This window comes from Epinephelus moara, chromosome 24 (assembly GCF_006386435.1).
Source record: "Epinephelus moara isolate mb chromosome 24, YSFRI_EMoa_1.0, whole genome shotgun sequence".
Taxonomy (NCBI): Eukaryota; Metazoa; Chordata; class Actinopteri; order Perciformes; family Serranidae; genus Epinephelus; species Epinephelus moara.
This window is the reverse complement of record NC_065529.1, coordinates 29,319,142-29,343,265: the sequence shown is the minus strand read 5'-3', so window position 1 is coordinate 29,343,265 and position 24,124 is coordinate 29,319,142. Positions and strand designations below refer to the sequence as shown.

The 24,124-nt window shown below is 41.2% G+C and overlaps 2 protein-coding genes across 5 annotated transcripts in view; one reads left to right on the top strand and one right to left on the bottom strand.

Moving 5' to 3' along the window:
- Positions 1-15,569, top strand: part of grm2b (glutamate receptor, metabotropic 2b) — a 50,466-nt gene extending 34,897 nt beyond the window's left edge. For all 3 annotated transcript variants that reach the window (XM_050039126.1, XM_050039127.1, XM_050039125.1), the window contains exons 3-6: positions 5,706-6,543; positions 7,053-8,116; positions 11,897-12,089; positions 14,610-15,569. In XM_050039126.1, the coding sequence (XP_049895083.1) occupies positions 5,706-6,543; positions 7,053-8,116; positions 11,897-12,089; positions 14,610-14,683 (2,169 nt within the window). In that variant the 3' untranslated portion in view covers positions 14,684-15,569. The remainder of the gene's footprint in view (positions 1-5,705; positions 6,544-7,052; positions 8,117-11,896; positions 12,090-14,609) is intronic.
- Positions 15,570-17,248: 1,679 nt separating this feature from the next.
- On the bottom strand, positions 17,249-24,023 carry rrp9 (ribosomal RNA processing 9, U3 small nucleolar RNA binding protein). Of its 2 annotated transcripts, none has more exons than XM_050039128.1 (15): positions 23,815-24,023; positions 23,542-23,636; positions 23,336-23,448; positions 23,182-23,249; positions 21,198-21,239; positions 20,953-21,079; positions 20,714-20,838; positions 20,531-20,623; positions 20,313-20,413; positions 20,093-20,227; positions 19,290-19,352; positions 19,010-19,167; positions 18,673-18,752; positions 18,461-18,534; positions 17,249-17,468 (listed from the first exon to the last, which is right to left on the bottom strand). In XM_050039128.1, exons 1-15 carry the CDS (start codon positions 23,890-23,892, stop codon positions 17,366-17,368), a joined length of 1,455 nt encoding a protein of 484 aa, XP_049895085.1. In that variant the 5' UTR covers positions 23,893-24,023; the 3' UTR covers positions 17,249-17,365. The 2 variants fall into 2 exon arrangements, with proteins under 2 accessions (XP_049895085.1, XP_049895087.1); XM_050039130.1 differs by having other exon boundaries at positions 19,022-19,167.
- Between the last annotated feature and the right edge of the window lie 101 nt (positions 24,024-24,124).

Below are 24,124 nucleotides of genomic sequence, written 5' to 3'. Positions count from 1 at the left end.
GCCAAACAAGCCACTAAAATTAATGTAAATCAGCAAAAACCCCGCTCTTGACACATAATGGTATTTGTGCAGTAGCATTAATCTCTGTTTAAATATTATGCAATCAGTGCACTGTGTATAAAATCTATATTACACAACACTGCAAAGTTTGGGTTTAACGAATACTAAAGGGAAGGAGGCATTCATAACACTACAGAAAACAATCACAGTTTCACTAATGAACCTGCTGAATAATAGAACCAAAACAAGACCTTAAGCTCACAATGTACCGCCATAATCATAGTGATATATTAGATATAACCTGTAATGCCAATGAGGTCGTTAATCTAATTAATGCAACAGTTTGGAAATACTGCAGTTCTTTGCATAGTTGTATTTACTTGTCCTCGCAGGACAAATGTGCATAATTCAGATGATTTCTACATCTTAAAAGAGTAATGCATAAAAAAAAGATTATTTTATGTAGTTAATATGAAAATATATGCAAGAGAGTACCAAAAAGTCCAATCAGACCTTCTTCTGCAGGGAAGCTGTGGTGTAAATATGCTTCTGTCATGTATTGTTTTTCAGATTCTGTGGTCCAAGATACAGTGTGCCACATTTGGGGGACCTCTTTTGGATTTTGAACCAGCGGACCGTGAAGAGCACCTAATTGGTGCCTCAAATTACTGCAGTTGTGATCCAAACAAGCTAAAGTTGGCTGTGTCTTTTCTGGGGATGGACTCAGGTTAGAGTAAAGTTTAGAGTCATGTGTATTGATTTTGATTAAAGTTAGTGTAAGTCTTGAATAAATTAGTGCTAGTCAAAGTCAAAACTCTTGCACACTGCGCCGTCTACTACAGTTAATTAAGAAAATAAATACAAGTTTGGAGTTTGTGGCGTCTCTCGCAGTGAGAGCAGATTTACAGTATGATACCTCAGAGCCGGTGCTGTGGTTGTGTTCTCATCTGACTTGAGCGAGAGGGAAATACCGCATGAGGATGAACAGACGGTTACTGTCACACACTCCAGTAATGTCCTGAAAGGTGCGCTGTCAAGCCTCTCCAAGAATCTATTGATGAAGGCCAACTGCCTGTCTGAAAATCCTGCAAGAGGAAACTATCTTATTACTATGCAAGTGTGACTGACTGACTCAGTGTGGCTGCTCGTATGTTACTCTGCATACAAAATACTCCATATAGTATATCCCAGGCAACATAAATGAATCAGTAAATGCACAGCTCTAATCAGTTTCCTCCATACATGAACAACAGAAATCACGTCTCCCAGTGGGTAATTTGATGAGACCTCTGCCCTATATTCTGCTACAAACAGTGGAGAGGACTACCGCCTGGTGCTGTGCGCTTGTCTAAATACATCATATTTACTCCATTCATCCCCTCAAGAACTTGTAGTGTGCCTGTGTTTCCTGCTGGCGCTTGTCTTTGGGGTGTTTTAGATTAAAGAGGTTAAGCACACGACCGCTTGCAGATCAGAGTTAATGTCAGTGATTTCCGAGGCAAAACAGAGTGCGTTTGCCGTGCATATTCAGTGCCAAGTAGTCTCCTCTGTTTGTTTTAGTCCAGTAATGTATGCCCACAAATGCTTCACTTTATATTAAGGCTAGTCTTAGCAGTGAAAAGGTGAATGTGTCAGCGGGAGAGAATTGTGCGATCACAGCAAAAAATTTGTAAAAGAAGTGAACGTAGCAACTGTGATGTCACACATCGGTTTGTGGACTACTATTATCAAGCCTTGAGTTCAGAATTTGGGCTGTCACTATGTTGGTTTTGTGGAGCCAGAAAGTGACTGTATTTGGACAAGTGGGTGGAGCTGGGGAGGAGCCAAGGGTGGATACAGTATGCCTGAGAAGCCAGAGACTATGCACGCTTACCAACACCAGCATCCTGACTGCACACCATGAAAGAGTCAAAGTTCTAAAATGAAAACACGGACAACACCAAAAAACAAGTTCATGGCTTTTCAAATCGACATGGTGCCATGGATATGTATTGCTACACCTCTATCCTGACTGACAGGTTGCCATGTTAGCAATCTCAGAGCCCAACGGCTATTGGTCTGATGATGATAGGCCTCTGTGGGCAACAGTCGATATTTTGGCTGTTCCTGTGAACCTAGGGGCTACTGGGCCGAGACTTCCTCTTCTGCACTGGTTATTTTTGCCTAATTTAAGAAAAAAGCTGATAAAAAGCTTGCTGTCAGACGATAGCCAATGGGTTCTAAAATTGCATTTCATCCAATGCATTACCACTTTTTTCCCCTCCGCGTACACTACCTGCGGCTCATACACGATTGGTCAGTAACACTCGGAATACAAATGGAAACCAGAATGTTTTCAATTCCAAAATCTTGTACTGGTGCCTACAGATTCTACATACATATGTAAAAATCTGTTTATGGAGATTACTGTAAATGGCCTTTACAAAGAATGTATGGTTTAAGACACTTCCAAATTGGTTTCACTTTTCAGATGCAGAGGCTACGTTTACTTTATACTTTATACTGTCTATGGATCAGAGAAAGCGATGTCAGAAAACGTGGCGAGCTATATGAATAGGGGTTCTTTGAGCTAAATGTTAAAATGCTCACGATAATAATGCTAACATGCTGGTGTTTTGCGGGTATACTGTTGTATTCACCATCTTATTTTAACCATTAAAACCAAGTTGAATAAAAATTTTGTGATAATAGATGATAAGAAATTAAATTTTTATTAGGTAATTATTTTATTATCTGTTCTTGACAGTGAAATTTTTGTGTAATTCAGCAACACTTTTTGTATTTTTCTTGTTGGATTATACTTTGTAATTCTTATAATTACAAAAACAAACTAGTAATTGTAAGCTGAATGTTGAACTTGTCTAAGATAAACATTTTCAAGTTTAGTGTGTTTGTTATTTAGCAAATAAAGCTGAGACTAACTGGAATCATTAGTTTGATCATTAAATGAGATATTAGACAAATAAAGAAAAACTGACCTGATTATGGTGCCAGATGTAAAGTCAGCAAATCGCCAAAGTTATTACAATTCAGAAACAAGAATGTACTCAATAGTTTTTTGGATATTTCAGTCTGGACCAAAGTAAAAGACAAACCAGCCAATAGAGCGACATTACCACCAGTAGAGCAATCTCTACAAACAGATATCTGCATATGTGTGCAGAATCTGTCGGCAACGGGAAACGACTTTGGCATTGGAAGCATTCTGGTTTCTATTTATAGTCCCAGTAATAATGAGTGGCAGGTAAACAGTGTGTGTGGAGAGGCAGAACACGTTAGTCAAACTGCAATCTCACAACCCATCGCCTAAAGTCTGACAATGATTTAGTTTTATATTAGCTTTTTTTAGTTTTTTATTTAAATCATTCCCATTCAGATAACTGTTTATTGATGACCGGAGCATGGACGAGAACGAATGACTGCTCACTACACCAGATCTCCCGAAATATTGGCCCTTGCCCCCAAAAGCGTTATGGTTGTCAGACTGATAGCTGATGGGTACCAAGATTGCTTCTAGAGCCATGCCGCTAACGTGACTAAAGAAAGATTGTTGAGTAACTTGTTCAGGGCATACACCACATGCAGAAAATTGATCAAAGTGCACATAAAGTATAAAACTTGGAATATTTAATATCACAGAAAGGACTGATTGCTCTGTTTAAGTTTGTGTGGGTAAGATTGAGGAAGCTGTAACAGAGAACATTAGTTTTAATGGGACTTAGTGTGAGTGAGGAAGGTTCCAATTACATCCATGGGGATGCCATTGTTTGGGAAGCCTCCAGGCATACAATGATGCCTGAGGGAGGAGGTCGTCATACTGAAGCTCATGGGTATTCACTAATCACCACTGTTTCTCATGAGGAATCCTGCAAAATGACAAGTTTCAGCAGCTCTCTGTCATAGTTAGCTCTGTAATGCTGTGTGGGAAAATAATTGCCATGATTTTATGCTATCACTTCAGCAGGCTTGTGTCCAACATCGTTGGGTTTTCAGTCAAAATTATCATCCACCCCTTGAAACCTTTAACTCAGCACCACAAACTATCATCTCCACAAGGAAATCAATACACATGTCTGGGTTAGGTAGGCATCATAACTGCTGGCAGAATCTGTCACAAGACTTTAATGACTTGACAGAATGGCTTTAGCTCGGAAAAACAGCAGAAACACGCTGATAAAATTCTTATCTCTCTGCCATTGTTGCTGATGTTGTTATCTGGCGCTCTCTGCGAAGGGATTTGTGGCACTAGCTGTTGGTGATGTGGATCCCTGACAGAGTAAACAGTTTGAGATAGAGGAACATTGAATTGTTGCTGTTTCCACTGCCAGGCTCTGCCACAGCGCTGAGGCACATCAGGCAGCAGCTCTGCCCTTTCATGGCTCCACTTCACCTGCAGACCAGATGGATATCTACAAGCTGAAAAGCAAAAAGGCTTAAAGCGACTTGAGAGATTTGAAATGCAGCATTGCAGCATTTTGTTGTAGAACTTTCATCAAAACTAAAGTACTTTTTGAAATTATAAGGGGAAATGTAACTGTACCGCACTCAAAATTATCAGCTATCATATGTGCCATCTAAGCCTTGTGGCTTAGAAGGCACGAATGTTGTAACGGTGAGCGCCTTTTATGATCGGCAGCAGCACAAGCATCTTCAACTGTATCACTCTAGATCTGTTAAAGTGCCTGTAATCAGTATTTTTAGAATAACAATGTATTAAATGACTTGTGTAATGTGACAGGGTTGCTCATACTGAAAAACCCACAGATAAGTATCACCCAAATCTGCAGTTCCCTTCAACTCTAAGAAGCTTTATAATGTATTTCAGCTCAGTGTTCTCCAGGACATTCTGTCGAGCAGTCTAATGCCTGCCATGCACCAGAAGACTTTGAAAAGATTTTTGAAAGACTAAAGTCTGACACCCTCTCACATCTAAAGAAAATGTGTCATGAGTTACAAAGTTTTTAGTCACAGACCATGAGATTTTGCAAAGACTGGGGATGTACAACTAGATTCCCTTTGAGATGATTTCCCATCCTGCTCCTGGTTTAAATGTACAAGACGAAAAACTGTTGAACAAAAGAGAAACAGAAGCAGCTTTTGGCCAGAGCTGCCCTTGTGTGTGCAGTGCTTTGTTCTGGAGAACTGGTCAAGAAGAAAAAGAGGATCACCCTGATTGAGAGAACTGTGGCAGTAAGGTCTGTCTGACCGACAAAAGTTCTTGCGCCTCCCTAGAATCCCCTCCATGTTTACTGTCTACCTGGTTTGCTGCTTCCTGTTTGGTACTGAAGATAGCGTACCTATTGGTTGTTGACAATGTTCCCATCATTGAACCAAGATGAAAAACTGACGATAACATGTTTGATTTTATCAGCACGTAAAGACGAGACAAAGACTGACTTAAGACAGCTTGCACTGAGTTTTATGACCACTTTACATCAAACAATCAAGATCACAGGAGTTTGCCATTACCCTAGAAGAATGCTCATGATTTTATTCTGACACTGAAAATTTGTCTGTGACAGTGAATTGCCTGAGAAGTCAGCATAAGCAAGAAAGTCCTTCATTTGATTCTGGCAGGAGATCCTCATTATGCATGTTGTTGTTGCTTCTGCCATGGCTTGTCTTGCTCCATACTGTGACACTACATCCAGTACAAGTGACCTAATGAATAACCCTAATCAAATATCTTCCTTCTCCTCCTCCAGGTGGCCAACCTCCTGCGATTGTTCCAGATCCCTCAGATCAGCTATGCCTCCACCAGTTCAAAGCTCAGCGATAAGACCCGCTATGACTACTTTGCCCGCACTGTACCCCCTGACTTCTACCAGGCCAAGGCCATAGCCGAGATCCTGCGTTACTTCAACTGGACCTACGTGTCGACAGTAGCGTCAGAGGGCGACTACGGTGAGACTGGCATTGATGCCTTCCAGCAGGAGGCACGCACTCGCCAAATCTGCATCGCCACCTCAGCCAAGGTGAGCCGCTCCATGAACCGCCAGGGCTATGATAATGTGATCCGTGCTCTGCAGCAGAAGTCCAACGCCAAAGTGGTCATTCTGTTCACCCGCAGCGAAGACGCCCGTGAGCTGCTGGTGTCCGCTGCTCGCATGAACGTCACCTTCACCTGGGTGGCCAGCGATGGATGGGGAGCGCAGGAGAGTGTGGTGAGGGGCAGCGAGACAGCAGCAGATGGGGCTTTCACCATCGAGCTGGCCTCTTACCCAATCAGAGAGTTTGAAGACTACTTCACCAAGCTAAACCCGTACACCAACACAAGGAACCCGTGGTTCAAGGAGTTCTGGGAGCACCGGTTCAGCTGTAGCCTTCAGGAACATGGCTGTAGTGAACACAGCCTGCGAGATGGAACTTTTGAGCAGGAGTCCAAGATCATGTTTGTGGTGAATGCAGTCTATGCCATGGCCTACGCTCTGCACAACATGAGGCAAGCTGTATGCTCCAACACATCCAAGGTTTGTGATGCTATGAAACCAGGTAACGGCAAAAGGTTCTACAAGGAGTTCATCCTGAAGACCAAGTTTGATGGTAAGTACAGCTATGACAGCAAACATTTCAATCTAACAGGAATGCTTGTGTTGTATGTGCTTTTTCCAAGTGAGTTTTTTAATAGCTAAGAATGTGATTAATATAATTATAAACGTTTTAATTTAAGGCAAACGACAGTTGCAAATAAGCGCAGCACTGGATTAAGACTTCAAATGATTTCCTCTGCAGCACTGAAAAGAGCTTTGTAATTATTCAATTAGCAAAAATTATTCATGAATTAGCACGGATGAATCAGTGGAAGGGGAACCTATCTGGAACGCACTATTCTGAGAATATTGGATTGAATGAATACTCACATTTGGCTACAATGGCAGGAATGAGTGTGTTAATTATTTACAGCCATTTAGTTTTTGAATATCACAACAGTAATTTTTTATACTGTTTATAAGCACAATTGTACAGTATCTTTAGTGTTAACTATAAACCTTACAAAATCAATGTTACCCTCTTGTTATTCTCTTATATCCTTGTATTTTGCTTCCTACCAGCTCCGTTCAGACCCGCAGACGCAGAAAACACAGTGCGCTTTGACTCTTTTGGTGACAGCATCAGCCGCTACAACATCTTCCATTACCACAAAGAAGAAGGGAAATTCGTCTACAGGAAGGTTGGCTACTGGGACCAGATCCTGACCCTGAACACCACCCTGGTGCCCTGGCGTGACCTCGTACCGCCCACATCCCAGTGCAGCGACCCCTGCAGGAAGAACGAGGTGAAGAGCATGCAGCCTGGAGACGTGTGCTGCTGGATCTGTATCCCCTGTCAGCCCTACCAGTACCTACAGGATGAGTTTACCTGTGCTGACTGCAGCTTCGGTCGGTGGCCCCTGGCTAACTTAACTGGCTGCTATGATCTGCCTGAGGAATACATCCGATGGGAGGATGCCTGGGCCATCGGGCCTGTCACCATCTCCTGCCTTGGCATACTGTGTACTCTGTCGGTAGTGGGCCTGTTCTTCAAGCACAATGAGACGCCTGTGGTTAAAGCAAGTGGACGTGAACTCTCCTACATCCTCTTGTTGGGAGTGCTGATGTGCTACCTCATGACCTTCATCTACATCGCCAAACCTTCCACGGTTGTTTGCACCCTACGTCGACTCGGCCTGGGCACCTCGTTCGCAGTGTGTTACTCAGCTCTTCTAACCAAGACCAACCGTATCGCTCGCATCTTCAGCGGGGTGAAGGACGGAGCCCAGCGGCCGCGCTTCATCAGCCCCGCCTCCCAGGTAGCGATCTGCGGCGCTCTTATCTCCTGTCAGCTGCTTGTGGCTGTCATCTGGCTGCTGGTGGAGGTGCCAGGGGTTCGGAAGGAAGTGAGCCCGGAGAGGAGAGACGTGGTCACCCTCAAGTGCAGCAGCAGGGACTCCAGCATGCTCATGTCACTCACCTACAACTGCATCCTCATCGTCCTCTGCACCGTCTACGCCTTCAAGACGCGGAAGTGCCCTGAAAACTTCAATGAGGCCAAGTTCATTGGGTTCACCATGTACACTACCTGCATCATCTGGCTCGCTTTCCAGCCCATCTTCTATGTCACTGCCAGCGACTACAGGGTAACTATGTGTGATTTATTTTTATAAAGTCCACTGAGTATTTTAAATATTATATTTCTAGAAACTTCTCCAGCCCACTGTTTTGGAATAATGTAAACAATGTCTATAAATGACTATCCCTAGTGTGTTTATCATTCCTAAAGAAAAAGGTGTCACTTTCACATTCCATTTGATCACCGTCACCCAGACTCATGAAAGAGCGAGCTTTTCATTTCATGTGGGCTGAAGGATCTTTCAAGACGAGAACAAAGACTCTACAGACACATCAGGCTGGAATATACAGATAGAAATAATTAATGACAGTCAAACTGATTCATTGACTTGCGGCGTTACTAAATGCTTAATGACACATTTCAAGCACAAACGATGATTTCTGGAGATTTATTGCAGTTTACGTTGGTAGATGCAAAGACTGAATCACAACTGGCTCTATATAACGATCTCGCCAAATAGTATTATGACCTGTATTAAAAATAACTGCAAGCAGGGACATGGAGTGCTCATTTAGTGGTGCAGTCTCTCTAATAGTTGCAGGGAAAATGGCATATCTGCTGCAGAGATGTCACAAGGGGATAAAGTTTTGCGGCCTTTAGCCTTTACACAAATGCTAAAGGCCGCGTTTACCCTGCATCACAAAAATGACATTGAGTGAATATGCATAGCTATTACTGGACTCGTTTGAAACGCTGCAGTGGGCAAAAAATTAGAATACACATTTTAAAGTAGTTAATGTATAGCTGCAAGGACAAATTAATGTATTTATACGTGCAGTGTAAAGTAAGAGAAATAACACAAAACAACGGGCATAAAGCTGACAGATCATGTAAGTTATGAGCGCCGGTGCCGTGGGCAGACTCAAGGCTACTGCCACAGCAGTTGGTCGGGGTGTGCAACAAGGCCTTTGTTGTGCAAACAGATGGGGGGAGGTCTAGATCACACAAGCTTTGTATCATCATGATGTACCTCAGGCTTTTCATGTCCGTAGTCATCAGCCTTTTGGGAACCCGAGCCATGAACCGAAAACCTTTACCTTTCCTGATCCCCAGTGATATTCATGAGACCGGCCGAACATTGTAGAATATGCGCCGTAGTTGGTACTGGAGAGGCAGCTCACAGAGTAATTGAAAGAATGAGAGGTCTGGCACTGCAACAGAGACCTTGATGATTTGGTTCTGTGTGACACCAATAATAATGGCTGTGGGTTCAGTTGCCACATTTCAAATTAGGGTTGGATAGCACAAAAATATTCTAATGAGAGACTACAGCCTTGTTGCCCAGTGAATCATGATGAACTCAAGGTTCCACAGATGGATACAGATATTCTCTTATGTTCGGAAATGTGGAAATTATTTAAAGTCTCCTTCACTTGCACATTTTATTCTTCTTATTTGATCAAAAAAGAGAACATTATCACTGTGGAAATAATCAGTGCATGACATATGTGCATTATATACGGGTTAATTATTCATTTATCCATATATTCTTTATTTTCAAATAGATTCTCAAAGGAGAAATTGCAGTAAACTAAAACAGTGAGTCATAAAAGACAAGGGCAATGAGGAAATAATTAATAATATACAGTTAAATCCAAATTAAAATGCAAATATCTGCTGAAAAACTATGAAGATGTCAATTTAATAAAAACATAGAGTAAATAATAAAAGATTTATAAAGGCACTGAGCATTAAATAAAGTAAAAAGTGTAACCCTCATTCTCTTTGCTGTCGGTTTTAAAGTAAGAACACAGAAGGGCTCGCACAGCGCTGCAGTATGTCCTGTATAATAATTATTTGTATAAAGAACTGTTAAATAGAAAAAGCTTTATGGCTGCAAGAGATAAGGAGCTGCAGACAAAAGACAAGTGATATTTCCTGCAGTCTTGGCTGTGTTTTTAACAGTTATTTCTGTAGTCTAGGGTTTAAATTTACGGGGACTTTGCATATTTCTACAGTGTTGTTGTTGCATGGAATGTTTAGGAGGGATTTCACTTCATGCTGTGGTTCTGCAAATAGAAGTTCCTGGACTGCAGGGGTAACCAGTGGGGTGGGAAGAGATGCTGCTCTGGAAGATGACCCCAGCAGTCAGCTCACATTAGCAGCTGAAATATGACTAACAAGGCCCTGACTTTCCAGGACAGCCAGCTGTGCTTATTCCACATTCTTCTTCTTGCCTTCATATTCATGCACATACAGATACACGATTAGAATTGCTAACATTCATAATTGAAAACTTCACACACTCATGCATAATTGAAGATGGAAATGTGGTCAGTAATACTAGAATAATAACTGTGTGAGACGAGATTTCTGTTTTTGTTTGTGGTGTGACTGCAGGATGCGGCATTTAATAGCGGCTAAATACAGTTTAAGCACATGATCTGACGTATAATCATCTGCATTAATTACAGAACATAGAAGCCACTCTCTTTTCATTCACGTTAAAACAAGACACCAATCAAAGTTGCAGCTAAAACACACTCTATAACATTTAAAGGTCCAGTGTGTAGGATGTAGGGGGATATATTGGCAGAACAGGAACATAATAAGTATGTTTTCTCAGTGTTTAATCATTTGAAAATAAGAACCTACTGTTTACATCCACATAGGGAGCAGGTCCCTGCCCACGCAGTCTGCTATGTTGCACTGCTATGTTTCTACAGTAGCCCAGAATAGACAAAACACTGGCTCTAGATAGGGCCATTTGCATTTTCGCTTCAGGCAACATAGTAAGCAGTCCCACTGTGATGAGCAGTGTTGGAAAAACACAGATTTTTAAAGTAAACTGCTTTATTCAGTGTTTTTACCGCTTTAAATCACCAGGTCTGTTTGTTTTGCAAAGAAAGCGACCTCTGTGGATGATTGCGCCCCTGGTTAAAAACCTCCTCAACATCTGGATCTTTAGTTATCAGAGAAAAAAGGTGAGCTCACATTAGCAAGTGCTGCTAGCGAGCTGTCTGCAATGAGCCGAACAGCTTCGGAGGAACACTGATATGTAATGTGAACTGATTTATTCAGTGTTCTTTATTGGCTTTAATCATGTGGTACGTTTGTTCTGGCGATAAGGAGACCTCTGCGGATAATTCTGCTCACGCTAACAAATCTCCTGAACAATAAACACTGAAGGAACATGGGACGCTTGGCACATGGGAGAAGTTTCAGCTGGTTGCAATTTGCAGTCCTCACTGCTAGATGCTGCTAAATCCCAAGAACTGTTCCTTTATTCAGGAGCGACCAACAAGATATTTATTTAATTGCAATGCAGGGAAATTATTTAGAACTGAGTGATTAGGATGTGGAAAGATGGAGGACATGAACGTAATTTCTTACTCTCATATTAAGCCAGGTGAGGTGTGAAAAGGAGGAGGAGAGGTGTTTTGTGTGCTGAGAGTTAATGATATTATACAGAGTGTGTAAGGTGTACAGTGTACTGTATATTTAACAAGGAGGTCATGGTTGGTTTGGGAATGCTTGGTTAAATGATTTGGGGATAACCACAAAAGAGGCAGGAGGGAATTTCACTGATTAGAATAAAGATTCGGAAGTCACCAGAGCAGGAAATGAATAAAACTGTGAGCGAACTGATTGGATCAAAGGCTGTAGTGAAGTAACAGGTGTGTGTGTGTGTGTGTGTGTGTGTGTGTGTGTGTGTGTGTGTGTGTCTGAAGAGAGCCAGGTCCAGGTGGCCTTTGAACAAACTTCATTAATCCTTTTGAAGACAAAAGGAGGAAATCCAAGTGCAGACTGATATATTCACCCCCACCCACTCTCTGTCCCCTCCCAGGTGCAGACCACCACCATGTGCATCTCCGTCAGTCTGAGCGGTTCGGTGGTTCTCGGCTGCCTCTTCGCCCCCAAAGTTCACATCATCCTGTTTCAGCCCCAGAAAAACGTGGCCACACTGAGAGTCACCGCCAACCGCTTCAGCGCCACGGTGTCTGCTTCTGCCACCGCTCCCAGCTCCAGCTACTCGAAAGGTACAATACCCACCATATCTGGTCCTGATTGCTCTGTCTGGTCTTTTTGTTTTCAATTTCAGCTGCAACCTCGTAGCAAACAACAGTTCAGTTTGTCAAAATAATAATCCATTTGACAGGAGAATTGCAACCTGACTTACATGGAACACCTGGGATATATCATACTTTGTAAAACACCCCCAAAAAACAGTAAGAAATCAAACAATATTAAAAGTTTCTTTTTCCCCTCCGGTTTTGTGTCAGTGTGACTAAGCAATTAAAAATCCAGTCATTACATTTCTTTTCTTGTCGGATAAGAGTGAGTCTAATCTAAAGCTCATTAATAAACTGGCGGCTAATTCACAGTGCCAACTGCATAAATAAACACAGACACATACAGTTTGAACAGAGTGTTACTTTTACTCTTTCAGAGCTAGAAGCCCCCACCCAACACACCCAACATTTTTTTTCTTATCAATCATTAACAACAAGTGAGGAAGAAACTAATAAGACAGGATGTTGAATTTTAGTGAAATAAAGGTGAGCACTAAAGCATTAACAAACTTTTGTTTATTTTCCCTACATATATGATATTCATTTTTATATTTATTTTTGTTTTACTCCATATTTTTCCCCTGGTCATCCACACCCCACCTGCAGTGACTCTTTGCCTCCCCAGGGGGGGCACCCCACAATTTGAGGACTGCTAATTTAAAAGCTCAAAGGCTAGTTTAACTGTTACTGCTTCACCCAGACTAAAGACATCTTAGTCATCTGAAATTAATGTTTGATGTAATGATTGAGAGTCAGAGGTGGAGAAAGTATTCAGAGCTTTCAATCAGCGCCGGCGCATGGCATAGGCAGTATAGACGAATGCCTGAGGGGAAGAAAAAGCTGATATAAGAACTGATACTATACTGATACTATATACTACTATAACAGATTGTTATCATAAGTGTCTGACAACTATCTAGAAGGAATCCCTGCTGAGACAGACCACTATGTTCAGCCAGAAACAGCCCTGAAATCTCGATCGCCAAAGCAACCAGACTACATTTAAATAAACAATAATTTTAGGGTGTATAGAGCCAGCATATTGTCACATCTAACTGGGTGAGTTTATTTCATACAAATATGGGCTGGAGATTGTTAGAAGGACGAACCAAGATGTTTTTTTTGTTTAGTTTTGTTTTTTGTTTAGTTTTATTTTGTTCCTGACAACTTTGAATGAAGTGTTTTTTATGAAGATAAAATAACTCTTTATTTAAATGGAGTCTGGTGTGTTTGGCGATGGCGATTTCGGGGCTGTTTCTGGTTATACAAAAATAATCAGTAACACTTTACTTGAAGGTATCTACATAAGACTGACATGGCACTGTCATAACTATGACATGACACGGTCATGAACATTATGTACATGTCATAAACATTTATGACTGCTGTCATTAAGTGTCATTCGGTTTTTGTAATGATAATTACAATTACAATTGTTTGGGTTNAAAGACATCTTCTGGTAATGTCATCCTGGCTAATGTCAAGTTGTCATAATGACATCCCAAACAAATTTAATGTCAACTTGTCATGACAAAGACAACTTCTGGTAATGTCACTTTAATGTCATTGTTATAATCAAGACAACCCAAACAATGTCAACTTGTCATTACGAAACCCGAATGACACTTAATGACAGCAGTCATAAACGTTTATGACATGTGCATAATGTTTATGACACGTTCATGACAGTGTCATGTCATAGTTATGACAGTGTCATGTCACCCTTATGTAGATACCTTCAAGTGAAGTGTTACCAAATGATCTTGTTCTTTGAACTAAGGGTGTTTCTTTTCTGTTATGTTGTCAGACACTTAAAATAACTATCTGAGTCTGTCAGTGGCAAAAGCACTTTTAGTGAACGCACGTTGACAGTGCATATTGCCCTAAGCGGTTACAGTGCAGCCTGTCTCACGGCTGGCAGCTGCAGCCTTCTCACTCAATACTGGACCAGTTTAAAACTTACTGTTCCCATTCGCTACTTAGTTAGACACAAAAACAGTTAAAATCTCCCATAATCTTACATAAGTAAAAGTACAGAAGTATTTGTGATGCAGGCAAACGGCTGCTATGAGTGTTGTATCACATTGGATTATTGTTACTGATGCTTTTACATGTAAGTAGCATTTTACTGTTGTATCTGGTTGAGCTGAGGCTTCACGTTACTGTATTATATACTGGTGAGTAGTTTAATCTTTAATGTATTTATCAGCTGAGCCTTAACGAGCGAAGTAGCTTTTAAATTCAGTAAATGTGCAGTAATGAGCGGAGCAGAAGTGTAAAGTATCATAAAATGCAATGTTGCTTTCCTCCACTGCCGAGAGCATATGAGCCGACTTTTTTGGAACTCTGGAAGAAGCTGACCCTCACCAGCACAGACTCGTACAGCCTCTGACTGTCCATTTCCATAACTGCATCCACTCTCTGGTCTAGTTTTCTAACAGAGAAAAACTTTTGCCTGGCTAACACCGCTGTTTTTTTCCCTCCCAGGATCAGCCTCTAACTACGTGCCAGCAGTTTGTAACGGCCGTGAGGTGGTGGACTCTACAACGTCCTCTTTGTGAACAAAATAAAAGAAAAAAAGATTCCTCTGTAAGCACAAGAAACCAACCCGTCATCATTCATCCCTCCATCAAACAGGGCTGTGTTTGACGCAGCCCCCATGCCATCCAACATGCTGCGGAGAGATAACTCTGTCTGGGTAGACTGACTGACAGTGGCGAGGGTAACTCTTAACTGTGAAAGCTAAACGATGTTCCTACAGCGAGCAGTATGTATCAATTGTAAAGCCTTTTTTTGTATAGATTTAATATGCTGTGATCTCCTTGGTTTACAGATAGATGTGTTTAAATGCACCGTGCCTTGTCCTAAAGAGTCTTGTTGTCAAATGGGTGGTCGTGAAGCAATAGTGTTAAACAAAAACAAAAAGGCTGTTCTTATCTTGTCCTTGCAGTGCTGTGAATATATCCAAATGTTGTAGACATTGACAAAAAAAAAAAAAAGAATTGCTATGAAATAAAATTTAGCCCTTCTGTCCTACACAATATGTGACTAACGTTAGTGGACGTGATGAAAAGTAGGCAACTAGACAATATAAAGGACGTGTGTTCAAGTGTAGACTGGTATAACAGTGTGTGCTTTCCTGTAATTTATGTACATAAAATGTTTTGTAATATTAAAAGATTAAATATTGCTGTGTTTGGGTTCACACTTGTGATTCTTGACACTGTTCAAACTAAATGCAGCTATTCAGATACAATAACAGCGTGTTTGTTTTTCCTCTTCAAAACCAAATTAACTTAAAAGAAAATGTCCTCCACTTTTACCAGAATAAATCAAACAGCTGAAGATGTTAAGTTTGAGTTTCTTTCCAACAGGTGCAGCATGATTTTGAATTCTGCTCTAATAAAAGACTTGTATTTGGTGCTCAGACTATTGCTGTAACTGCTAGTTGAGTTTGTGCAACATGTACAGTGCCTATAAAATGTCTTCACCCACGTTGGACTTTTTCATCTTTTATACTTGATTGGAGTTTCCTGATATTAAATTGTAATAACCATCTGTAAACAACCTGCCCACTGTCTGCCTGCTCTGTTTCTACAGATCCACTGTCTGCAGCCCAGAACTCACTTTAACAACATCATAGAAATGGTATTCCCTCCTAACATTTACATAAAAACTACTAAATTATTAATATATAATTGACTGACGGAACACAGTGATGCACCAATGAAAAGGACAGTGACACCTCTACCAAAGCCAAAGAGGACACCTGCAGGAAAAAAGAGGAAAGTGCTAACACACAACTAAATATGCTCATCACTGTAATGTAAATTATCGTCTCTGATGTAACATCATCAGGGTTACGCTGACAAACCACTATCACATTTTATTTATTGATAACTACAGTCAAATCATGTGAGAAGCCTTTTTTTAAGTCTAACTGTGCAGTTTATTTTATTGCTCGTCACATTCCTTTGAAGGCAAATGTGACAGGAAAACTTTATTTTTCAACCTGGACTCTATTTTCCCATATTTTTCTGTCTAAGTGACTAATGGGAACAAGAATTTCTGAAATTGCTCCAGTATTGAGCAGGAGCGCCGTAGCCAGAAGCCTCAAAACAGGCTGCAACGTAACCACTCGGGGCAATAGCACACTGTGTTGTGGGTCCAATAAAAGTGCTTTATGTTGCTGCTGAGTGGCTCAGATTCTTATTATAAGTGACAAAGGAATTAAATGTTTGTCTTTACCTTTTCGACTGAGCTGGTGTGTTTGTTATTGTATCTAACTGGGACTCACTCAGGGTGAAGTGTTGCTCTAAAGTATCTGGAGCTGAGTTGTTGCAGGAAGACCATAATAAACAAACTGGATCAAGTGAAAGGTAAAGATAAATGTTTTATTTCTCTGTAGGGTTCTTTCTATGATGTTGTCAGACACAACAACGTGATCCTGTCTGTGGCAAAACAACCACTTTTAGTGGATGTACACGGACAGTGCGTGATTGCCCCGAGTGGTCATATTGCAGCCTGTTTCGCAGCTGCAACGCTTCCTCTTTCTCAGTACTGGACCACTTAAGAAACGGTTGTTTCCATGAGGCACTTAGACGAAAAACATGGGGAAGCAGAGTCCAGGTTAAAAATTACAAAATCTTGCCTTTAATATTCTTCAGTCAACAGCATTTTACAAGATTAAAAAGATTCTGCAGGTTCTCCACCAGCAGACATGAGTTATTCTCCTGTAGCGTTAACTGGAACTTAATGTTTGGCTCTGACAAGCTAAACAGAAGCAGTTACCATGACGATGTAGACAACGCTGAAGCCAAACTTAACACGTGAATCTTGTTCTTTAATTAGCCCCTAAAAAAGTAATAAAGTGACAAACTTTTTAATAAACAAAATAAAATAAAAACACAAGTTTGAATAATAAGATGGTAAGAAATGAGTCTTGGTCAGCTCAGACAGGTTGTACCGACGCCTACAGTACAGCCTTTTCTCACTTGTGTCCCAGTCGAGGCAGAGCCCACCTTGCCCACGCTGCCGACTCCTTCACTAAAGCTGTTAAAGGTTCTTAAAAAACTAAAATCAAAAGTGCCTCACAGTGAACACCTGTACAAATATATCACTCTGGGTGGTTTTTAAAATTCAGATTTTATATTCATTTTGTCTCAAAGGAACACAAACAAAAACAGATACACGGGCAGTTATAAAACCTTTAATGTACAAAACAAAGGACACTTAACAGTTCACTATTCAGTCCTGCTGGCTTCCTCTGAATTTGGAGGTTTCCTTTTGAGAGGAATAATATAGATCCCGTTCTTGGCGTCTTTTAGTCTCCACCATCGGCCCAACCTGCAGAAAAACAAAAACTTAGAGGTAAGAAAGACACACACTATAAACAAAATCTAACACAAAGGAGCCACCTTCTTTGCTGCTTCAGATTATTATGCCATTACAATCACTTTTTACACTGATCACCACCAAGAGCTGTCATTTCCAACTGAACCTTGGTGATAGTTAACCTTTTTAGCAGAGTCTAAAACCTGTGTGGAAAGAGTAAATCACTGTCAATCAGACACTGAAATCCGAGCTGACTCCACTTAATATTTAAAATGTTTGCTATGGATCAAACAGTTTCAAACTCTGATCTGATCAGAGAAATCGTATTAAACAGTCAAGCAAAGATGAAGCTCCCTGTCTGACTGATGAGAGTGGTTGTGGGAATTCCTCTTACAGACGTTTATGGAAACGACTGGAGTCACTTTAGTCTTCAGGTTATGTTCACACAGTCATCTCTGGTTGTAATCAGAGTGCTTTATTAACTTTGGGCAGCAGAAAAACTCTCATGAGTATCAAAATTCAAACTACATCTGCGAGTTTTATTGGTTGGCATATCATCCACATAGTGACTATTTCAAATATGAGGAATCCAGATCGCCATTCTTTCGTTAAGATGTACCGTCTGCATTTTAAATACACTTTCAGGTATGTGGCAGTTTTTTAATTATCCACTGTACACCAAAAACAAACACCCATCATTACGTGTTTTTTTGCAGGGGAATTTCTCTAAATGAAAAAAGTGACATTATCTAAAAGTATATTTCCCATATTAATTTTTTTTTTTTCAATCAACTAATGTCATCTCACGATACAATCACTTCTGAAAACACTCATGAGTGCGGCAAAATTATTTTTTTCCCCACCTGTGGCAGGCTGAGCGATGGCCTAACACTGCCATCTAGTGGACATTTCACTCACTGGACATGACCCTGCACAGCCATTTACTAAGTTGACAAGACCTCTGCTGACAGTTTCTATGGAAACATAATCATTAGTCCAGTTACCTGTGCTCCTGTCCAACTCCTGCCACCAAGAACTGACCGGAGCTCGAAAACTTCAGACTGTTGATGAACCCGGGCTGGGAGAGAGGAAGCAGAGGAGGAGGCACAATCAGATGTGTGGAGAGGAAGAAATGTAAATAATGTGCACAAGTGGCTAAAAACATGTTATGTAAATGTGACCTTTTTCAAAACAAGAGGGGGAAGTAAGAGCTTACCACTGGTACACTGAATAGCGGCTGCAGCCCACGGTAATTCTGGCCACACTTCCACAGCTGCACCTGAGAGTTGTGCGAACCTGCACAGGAAGTAAACATTTAAAACATTTTAAGTACAGCTACGCTAAACATAATAGCATCAACTGTTTTATTTATGAGTGTGTAGGACACTTATTCAGTGCCAAGTTTATTAACTATAATGATTAAACCCGTAATCACACAAGACGACTGTAAAGTTTTAATTAGATGCACCCCGCACACAATAAAGTGAGTGTGTGTGTGTGTGTGTGTGTGTGTGTGTGTGTGATATTAAAACGCTGGTAAGAAGGACTCTCACAGCCAGAGGCACCTGAGGCGACGGTATCCGAGTTCTGAAGCGCCGCTACTGAAGCGACCCAGTGAGGCTGCTCCAGCCCCGCGTCACCATGGCAACCGTGAGCCTGCTTCACTGTGCTGAGAGGCTTCTTCTTGTTGACACTCCACAGAGACACGGAGCTGAGGTCGTTCAGAAAATTGAGAGAGGGGGCGCGGAAGAGAAACATGAATGAAATCTGTTGACACTGTTGGAAAACTGTATAACTGAGAGAACAGGACTGTGAAAGCTGCGACTGTCTTACCCATCATCAGCTCCTGTTATCATGTGCTCCTCATTTATTAGCTGGATACAATCAATGGAGCCTCTGTAAGAAGGCAAAGTAACAGGTGAGGTCAGTCTTCCTGTGGGCTCACAGGAATTGTACGAATTATAGATGAATATTAAAGAGAGGATTCTGCCATTTGGAGAATCAAATAAAACTATTTGCTGTCTAAAAGTTGCAGGACTATTTATAAAAGCTACTTGACATTAAAAAACTAAGCAGAAGGTAAAAGAGGAGTCACGATATGTCCTCGCAGCACATTCAGTTTCACTCTTTTCGTTTTCTGGAAACCTTTGCTACACTATCTATTTTGCCTTGCCTGGGTCCAGACCTTTGAATCCGCCCACTCTGCCAAGTTGACTGATTCATCTGGCATCGTGACATGAAGCAGCGGGTCTCGGTTGAAAAACAATCGATCCAATGAGTGCTGTGGTGGGACTAATGATTCGCCATGAGCTTAAGATTCAGATGAGTGGGACTAACAGACTGAGGGAACAATCAGATTTTTTTTTAAATATTTTTCCAGCAGCTTTCTCTTAAAGAGTGGGACATGCGCTATTATCAAGCTGTCATCGAGCTATGAGCCAGTTTAAAGCCACTTTTGAGGTCTAATATTTATAAAATTAAGACATTTTAAAACTTTTTAAGGACCTGAAGACACCCTGACTTAATTATTGTGCAGCACTGTGTTTCCATGTGGATCTGACAGTTGACCAACACATTTGAATTCAAAGGTGCAAACAGCAAGACACAAAAACACCAGAGGAAATACAGACACTCACTCGTGACCATGAAACACCAGCTGGGATTCCTCGGCTATCTTCCACACCCTCACTGAGCGGTCCCTTCCTCCTGCTGTCACGCAGCGCTCACGGCTCAGGCTGTCCAGTCCTGTGATGGCGTCCTGGTGCCCGAAGCTATAGTGGGTCATGATTAAAAGTTAAAACCATGCTTTCACAACTAATGCAACTGAGATAAATCATGTCTTGATTAGTTACTCACAGAGTTTCCACATATGCATTCTCGTCCACATTCCAAACCTTTATTGAGCGATCGTGAGAGGCGCTGTACAGATCATGAGTTCCCTTCCTGAATGACAGACCCTGAGAAAGAAAAGACATTTAATATCACTTACAAGAGAACCTCGGAGCTACTGTATTTACACAATTCTTCAGAAAAAAAGACTGAATGCAAGAGAGAGAGAAAGAGGGAGAACGTACCGACACAGGGCCTTTGTGTCCTGTGAATTTATACAGATGTTTACATGTCTCTGCCTCCCAGATCATGATCAGTTTGTTCATGTCTCCAGAGGCCTAAAAGATGTTCAGAAAAAGATGTGTTACAAATATGATGTCACACTTTGACACAGTACTGGCAAAAGCAAGATATGCTGAGTCTCTCACCAAGTATTTTCCATCTGATGATATAGCCAAACACAGGATATGGGCTGTGTGTCCGACATGCCGATCCTCTGTACCTTTCCTTCCACCAGGTATTGTGTGCAGTTTCTTGCCACTCTCAACATCCCCTGAAGATATAAGGAAACAATTTGTAGCCTCAGAAACAAGAGAGTTTTCCCCAAATTATTTTTCATGTCATGCACACTTCTGTGAGGTATCAAAGGATTTTAACATATACTTACATTTCATGATGGAGCAGTCTTTGGCAGCAGAAAAGATGTACTTGTCATCAGAGCTGATGACTAGACAGGTAATTGGAAGTTTGTGTCCTCTCAATACCCTGATCTCTGAAGCATCTGGTGGAATGAGCTGAGACACAAAATGAAAGTTAAATAAAAGCCGGTCTGTTTATAAGACAGCTTGTTTTTCCCCCTTGGAATACTGGACATGCTGTGGAGAATAAAGGGATGGAAATTCTCATACTCACATCTTTGGCAATAAGTCGCTGAAGCTTTCCTTTCTGTTCAAGCTGAGGGGAAAATAACATACACAGCAAGATCAATGACACAGACCGGTGTTTGACAACTAATCAAACATATTAAATCCAAAGATAAACACCGTGTCTAAAGCTGGGTATACATTGCACAATTTGAGCCCAATTTCTGACTTCATTTTAGAGCCACGTGACTCGGCTCGTTTCAGAGTTGAACCGAATTCCAGCTTCGTTGGGCGTCGTTCGCCATGCAGTGTACGGGGGAGAGTGAGGATAGGTCATGGTCCAATCAACTGTTCCCAACTGGCCATAAGACATTTAAATGAATCACTGACATGTCAGAAATTTTGGTCAGCTGTCATCAGGCTCTCGCACAATTGAAGCAGAGCCACAAGACCATTCTCCAAGATCAGTGCCTACTCTTCTCACTTCACGTGTGTAACGTGGCAAACAGAGCATCAGAGAGTGCCATGGTGACACAACAAATCATGTGGGCAGAAAAAAATATGGAGGCCAGGTTGGTCGAGCTGTTGCAACAACATATGTGCCTCTTTGAATTTTTTATTTTATTTTATTTTATTTTTATTTAATCTTTATTTAATCAGGCAGTCGCATTGATGTTTCCTCCTCGAATCAAAACCGATATGAACGAGAGAAACATTGGAAATGATGTGTTATTGCAAAATGTACTGGTGTAAAATTACAGACCTCTGCTGGCAAATAAACTCCTACCTGTCTCTGGGCTTTCAAACATATCTTAATAGACTATTATCCATAGCCAAATGGACCTTTAATTGTCTATTTTACAAGTAGCGTACAGTGTGAGCACTCAGGTCATAGCTTGATGCAGAGTGAGCACATAAATTGCAGATGATTGACTAGTGCAGTAAGAGCTGGAATTAAACAACATTTTTTAAACAGGGCTCAAACTGTACAGTGTCTGCCCAGGTTAAGATCAAGGACACAGGTCTGGATTCAGAAGTCAGGTGACGTGACACAACAAAGCCAACCCCCCAAAAAATCTTATGATACTGTGTTACAGAATAAAACAGTCTTTGCTGCTTTGAAACAGTGGACCATGTTCAACATACTTGCTTTATAATGATTCACTGCTTCAGACAGCTTCAAACCCCGATGGACAGCGGCTGTACTTTTATCATAGGGCTGGACGATTATGGCAAAAATAACAATCACGATTATTTTGATTGATATTGAAATCACGATTAATAAACACGATTATAAGTTGGTCGTGTTGCCTTAGGGGGCAGACACGACAGCGTGACAAACTTTGGAAACAATGTCCTTTTGCTCAACGTCCGTCAACTTGAAGCCAAATGTTTCCAGATGACGCAAGTTGTCCTACCTTTCTTCTCAACCAAAGGCTGCCTTTCTGCCATGTTCTCAATCGCTTGCTCCACATATTATTGATCCACACACGTCACATGCTTGCTACTGCTGCACGCAACACAGGTGCATTCACGGTGCTTTTCCAGCACAGGAACTTACATACATACGACATATGACATACGTCTGTGCGGCGCATTAATCGTTTTTCTTCTATTATAATATTTTTATGGTCGTGAGAAGCCAAAATCGAAAGTATGCAGATCTTTCTCTCAGGCTGCAAAAAGGCCCCAACAAACTCCGTCAAACATAGAGAGAGGCAGCCTACATGTAGCGTGATAAATGCAAACCAGGGGAAGAAAATCCACATATTAAGATAAAATATAGCTTCAAAAATAAACATTTTTTATTTGGGCAGAGGCCCATTCATCTGAATTATGGTAGCTGTCTAGTAAGAGGATAGTGCTTACAGTGATTTAATGATCAAACTGAAACTATACTGTCACTGAACTTTGCTGTAACAGAACAGGGTGGTGGTGAGGAAAAAGAAAGATCATAATCATAAGTGAGGGGGATATGTTCCATGTCCCCAGTGGAGATTAAACTCGTCTACAATGTGCTTGAAAACTCTTACCACTTCTTCTTGAAGTCTTCCAGCAATCAGCTCTGTCTCAAAGTTGTCTTTTTCTGCTTTGTCTTCCTCTGATAAAAACAGATCATGTGATAAATACACAAAGGCTTGAACAGCAATGATAGATCTCTATGCAATATGTATGATCCAAGCTCACCTTCTTCCCTTAGCTGTTCGAGGTAAAGTTTGGCTAATCTAAGTTTCTTCTCCTGTGGTGTTTCTTCATAGTCAATCTCCTCATTGGACTGTCTCTTCCTGGGCACTACAGGGCTGAGCAACAAGAAACAAAAACACCACAGCAGGGTTAGCTGTATGCTTTACATTCGGGACTACAAAGCCCAGGTGAGCACATCAGATACTAACCTCTCTGTTTCAGAGTCGCTGGAAATCTCTTCGTTGTGTTTGGAGTTGGGTTTCTTGGCTCGTAGTTTGCTCTTTCCACCAGAGTTCCCATCAGCCTGCAGCAGGAGAAAGAAAATGGAGGGTTTGTTATGGCATACAGGGAGGCTGCATTAAAATTAAAGTGTGTAAAAGGCGTTTGGTTATAGCAGGTAAGTCGCATGTGTCAGTAACGTTACACTGGTTAGCTAACGTTGCTCGAATTTAGCTCGCTAGCTAACAGTCCAGCTCACTTACCTTTCTTTTTAGCGTATTATTCCCCTTTTTGGCTGATTTAGGATTTTGTTTCGCCTTTACAAAAAAAGGCGAAGACATGGTGAAAGGCGACAAACACAATTTCAAAGTAAACGATAACTGTATAGAGTTAACTCCTCAACTTTCTACAGCAGCAAGTCAACATTGAACCCACATGGGTACAGCGCAACCGAACTAGGAAGCTTAAGTCACGTTCGACAATAGACGCTGATTGGCTGATCTTCATAGCTCCTTCTATATGCCCCGCCTTTTTCTGAATGTCTGGATTTCCATTGGTTCAATCAAGATTTTG